Source organism: Pelophylax lessonae, assembly GCF_965119305.1.
Source record: "Pelophylax lessonae genome assembly, chromosome: 1".
Classification (NCBI taxonomy): domain Eukaryota; kingdom Metazoa; phylum Chordata; class Amphibia; order Anura; family Ranidae; genus Pelophylax; species Pelophylax lessonae.
Window position 1 is genome coordinate 126,646,174 of NC_138768.1, and position 4,842 is coordinate 126,651,015.

Here is a 4,842-nt window from a genome sequence, read left to right on the forward strand (position 1 = left end):
ATATAATAAAATATTGTAGATATTCAGATATTCACGCACCTGTACATACTAACACACACGCACACACACACATATATATTTAAATATATATATATATTAGATAGATAGATAGATAGATGCACGTATATTACAATATATATATATATATATATATATATATATATATATATATATATACACACACACATATATATGTATATATATATATATATATATATATATATATATAAATGAACACTTGGTATTGGTAGATGGCAGACACATGGCATGACATATATATATTTATCTATCATCATCACGTTCATTGCAATGAAGTGGACAAGGGTGCTGATGTGAGCAGCAGTCAGGAGAGGGTTAAGATGAGGGCTTGTTATGGGATATTTTGCAGCAGACACTTTCAGCAGCTGCCTGAGCCATGTTCGGGGTCAGAGCAAGAAGTGCCAATGGATTTATATCTATTTTAAAACATTATATGTACTTAGTTAAAATTGAACAAAAATAGAAAAGAAAAAGAGAGAAAAAAAATCTGATTTCCTTGAGCCAGGTCCCTGGCAGATACTCTTGTACAAAATTCAATCTCTATTTTTATGAGAGGTAAACTGTCTAAATAAATTGTATTAGAGGTCGGCCAATATATTTTCTGGTAGTTCCCATTGTTCCAGTTCTACATGTGTGTTACAATCTAAAACCTATTTATGGAGCAAAAATCACTGCATCCGTCATAGAAAATCCTTTTACTTTGCTTTAAAGCGATTTTTGGAGGACGTTTCTTTCATTCTGATCATTTGTGGCTATTCTGTTATTCTCTTTGCTTCTCTCATCATCCCTAAACAAGCACAATGGTGTGGGGAGGAGGACGGGACTGTATATGTGTGCACTATTTTTATATATATATATATATATATATATATATATATATATATATATATATATATATATATATATATATGAAATGAAAATACATTATACACACATACCATATCACATCATATCTGGGTATATACAGTATAATATCATATATTATGCATTATTAAATTAGTACACAAGGTTTTAATTTTAGTTCTGCATTATTAACCCTCTGAGGTCCGGTACCCAGGCTGCTAGGCTTGAATTGCCCTGGCATTTCATAGGTTAAGACTGGCCTCTTGTCATGTGTCCTCTTCTGCTTGTATAAAGTGTCTCCCCTCTTCACAGGACTCCCATTTCTCTTCGCTTATTGTTACCGATGCTATTGGGAGCAGGAGGGGCTCTTCTCCCCCCCAGTGCTTGAAAAGAAATGATTTAGTTTGTTTATACTAGCACAAAAATCAAGAGCAATAGAAAAGTCATAAAATGAAGCGCTCTATCAATCACTGGGCGCCCAGTAACACAGATTGATCATCCCTTAATAACACCTTATTGTTATTACTCTGATGTGTCCGCACATGTAACTATTACACAATTATTTATCGCTGGACCCAGTGCTCCCAGCCTGCACCATCACATAGCACTGCCTGGAGCCTCCACTGCTGGCCTGGATGGTAGACATTTTAAACCGATGCAAATATAAAACAGCCTTAGCAAGAAACTGTTAGCAAATGACAGTCCTTGTCTTTATCGTTTTATTTTTGGTAAGCATTAAATCCTCTAAAAATAGTCAAGAAGTAAAATACAGTGTACATTGGTATACTCTACTACCTCTATATATCGCCAGTGGTGTTCTGCTATTTTGTGTAGTAGATAAAATGGTACTGAGCTGTCTATGGTGCTGAATACGGCTGATAGTGAGATGTAATGTAATTCTTCCCTGTTTATGTTTGTGTCTCACTGTCTGTTTTCTCCCTCTCTGTCCTTTCCTCCTTACCTTTTATTTTCTCACACTACCCCTCCTCATTTTCCCCCTCCCTGGTTCTCTATGCCACTGCCATCTATCTGTCCCACTGCTTTTCTCTCCTTCTTTTCATTCTAATTGTGCCCCTTTTCCTTTCTATTTCTCCTTGTGCCCCCTCCTTCCTGTCTTTCACTCTCCCTGTGCTCTCTCTCTCTCCCTCCATTCACCCATGTTCTCTTTCGTTCTCTCTCTAGGCCCTTTGTGTTCTCTCTTATGCTCGTTATGCCCTTTCTCTCCCTGTAATCTGTTCCCCCTCTCTCATTCTTCCTGTACCCTCTGTTCCCTCTCTCATTATCCCTGTACCCTCTGTTCCCTCTCTCTTATTCTCCCTGTACCCTCTGTTCCCTCTCTCTCATTATCCCTGTACCCTCTGTTCCCTCTCTCTCATTCTCCCTGTACCCTCTGTTCCCTCTCTCTCATGATATCCCTGTACCCTCTGTTCCCTCTCTCTCATTCTCCCTGTACCCTCTGTTCCCCCTCTCTCATTCTCCCTGTACCCTCTGTTCCCTCTCTCATTATCCCTGTACCCTCTGTTCCCTCTCTCTTATTCTCCCTGTACCCTCTGTTCCCTCTCTCTCATTATCCCTGTACCCTCTGTTCCCTCTCTCTCATTATCCCTGTACCCTCTGTTCCCTCTCTCTCATTCTCCCTGTACCCTCTGTTCCCTCTCTCTCATTATCCCTGTACCCTCTGTTCCCTCTCTCTCATTATCCCTGTACCCTCTGTTGCCCCTCTCTCATTCTCCCTGTACCCTCTGTTCCCTCTCTCTCATTATCCCTGTACCCTCTGTTCCATCCTCTCATTCTCCCTGTACCCTCTGTTCCCGCTCTCTCATTCTCCCTGTACCCTCTGTTCCTGCTCTCTCATTCTCCCTGTAACCTCTGTTCCCTCTCTCTCATTATCCCTGTATCCTCTGTTCCCTCTCTCTCATTATCCCTGTACCCTCTGTTCCCTCTCTCTCATTCTCCCTGTACCCTCTGTTCCCTCTCAATTATTCTCCCTGTACCCTCTGTTCCCTCTCTCTCATTCTCCCTGTACCCTCTGTCCCCGCTCTCTCATTCTCCCTGTACCCTCTGTTCCCCCTCTTTCATTCTCCCTGTACCCTCTGTTTCATCCTCTCATTCTCCCTGTACCATCTGTTCCCCCTCTCTCATTCTCCCTGTACCTCTACCCCCTCTCTCATTATCCCTGCACCCTCTGTCTCCCCTCTCTCATTCTCTCTGTACCTCTGTTCATCCTTGCTCATTCTCCCTGTACCTCTGTTCCCCCACTCTCATTCTCCCTGTACCTCTGTTCCCCCTCTCTCATTCTCTCTGTACCCTCTGTTCCCCCTCTCTCGTTCTCCCTGTACCTTTGCCCCCCCTTCCTAATTCTCCCTGTACCTCTGTCCCCCCTCTCTCATTCTCCCTTTACCTCTGTTCCCCCTCTCTCATTCTCCCTTTAACCTCTGTTACCCCTCTCTCATTCTCCTTGTACCTCTGTTCCCCCTCTCTCATTCTCCCTGTACCTCTCCCCCCTCCCTCATTATCCCTGTACCATCTGTACCCCCTTTCTCATTTTCCCTGTACCTCTGTTCCCGCTCTCTCATCCTCCCTGTACCACTGTCCCCTCTCTCTCATTCTCCCTGTACCCTCTGCCCCCCTCTCTCATTCTCTCTGTACCCTCTGTTCCCCCTCTCTCATTCTCCCTGTACCTCTGTTCCCCCTCTCTTATTCTCTCTGTACCTCTGTTCATCCTTGCTCATTCTCCCTGTACCTCTGTTCCCCCACTCTCATTCTCCCTGTACCTCTGTCCCCCCTCTCTCAATCTCTCTGTACCCTCTGTTCCCCCTCTCTCATTCTCCCTGTACCTCTGCCCCCCCTCCTAATTCTCCCTGTACCTCTGTTCCCCCTCTCTCATTAACCCAGTATCTCTGTTCCCCCTCTCTCATTATCCCAGTACCTCTGTTCCCCCTCTCTCATTCTCCCAGTACCTCTGTTCCCCCTCTCTCATTCTCCCAGTATCTCTGTTCCCCCTTGCTCATTCTCTGTGTACCTGTGCTCCCCCTCTCTCATTCTCCCTGTACCTGTGTTCCCCCTCTCTTATTCTCCCTGTATCTCTGTTTTCCCTCCCTGTACCCTCTGTGTCCCCTCCCTCATTCTCTTTGTGCCCACTGATCTATTTTTTCCTGTACTCTTCTTCTTTTACTCTCTTTCTTTCCCCATGTGCCCTGACCTCTCTCTCTTTTTCTCTCTCTTTTTAATTCTTTTTTACCCTCTGTTGTTTCCTCTCCCTTTCTCTCTCTTTCTCCCTATGCCCTGTTACATCTCACATTCTCTTTCTGCCCTTTGTTATCTATACTTCTTACTGCATTCTGTTCTCTCTCTATCCAATTATTTCTGGGGCCTCTGATCTCTGTTATTTTTTGTGTCCGCTGCTCTGTCTATCTCTTCTCTTCCATGTGTCCTCTGTAATATCCATCCTATTTTTCCTGGGCCCTATGTTCTCTCTTTTTTTTCTTGTGCCCTCTTCTCTCTCTCTCGTTATGCTTGTACTCCTGTCTTCCTCTATCTCTTTCTTTTTTCTTTTTTTTTCTTATGCATTATTCTATTTCCCTCTTATATTCTATGTAACATTTACTTGCTCTCTCTCCTTATGTCCCCCCCCCTCTCTCCTTATGCCCCATTCTCTCTCTCTCTTTTCCTGTTATCTCTCTCCCTTTGCCTTCTCTCTCTCTCTCTTTCTCCCTTTGCCCTCTTTCTCCCTGTGCTCCTACTCCCCCTCTCTCTCTCTCTTTCTCCCTTTGCCCTCTCTCTCTTTCTCCATGTGCCCCTACCCCCTCTCCCTCCCTCTCTCTCTTTTTCTCCCTTTGCGACCTCTCTCTTTCTCCCTGGACCCCTGTACTTTTTCACTTTCATTGTACCTGTGTCTTCTATGTCTCCCCCGTGTTTTTGTCTCTCCACATGTGCTCTCTGTTTTTTTTTTTTTTTTTG

General features: G+C 43.9%; 1 protein-coding gene across 1 annotated transcript in view; it reads left to right on the forward strand.

The window, feature by feature from the left end:
- Positions 1–4,394: 4,394 nt before the first annotated feature.
- The window catches only part of OTP (orthopedia homeobox), a gene marked incomplete at its 5' end in the record, with an annotated part of 11,554 nt that continues 11,106 nt past the window's right edge, over positions 4,395–4,842 (forward strand). The window contains one exon of the mRNA XM_082242970.1: positions 4,395–4,400. Within this exon, the coding sequence (XP_082099096.1) occupies positions 4,395–4,400 (6 nt within the window). The remainder of the gene's footprint in view (positions 4,401–4,842) is intronic.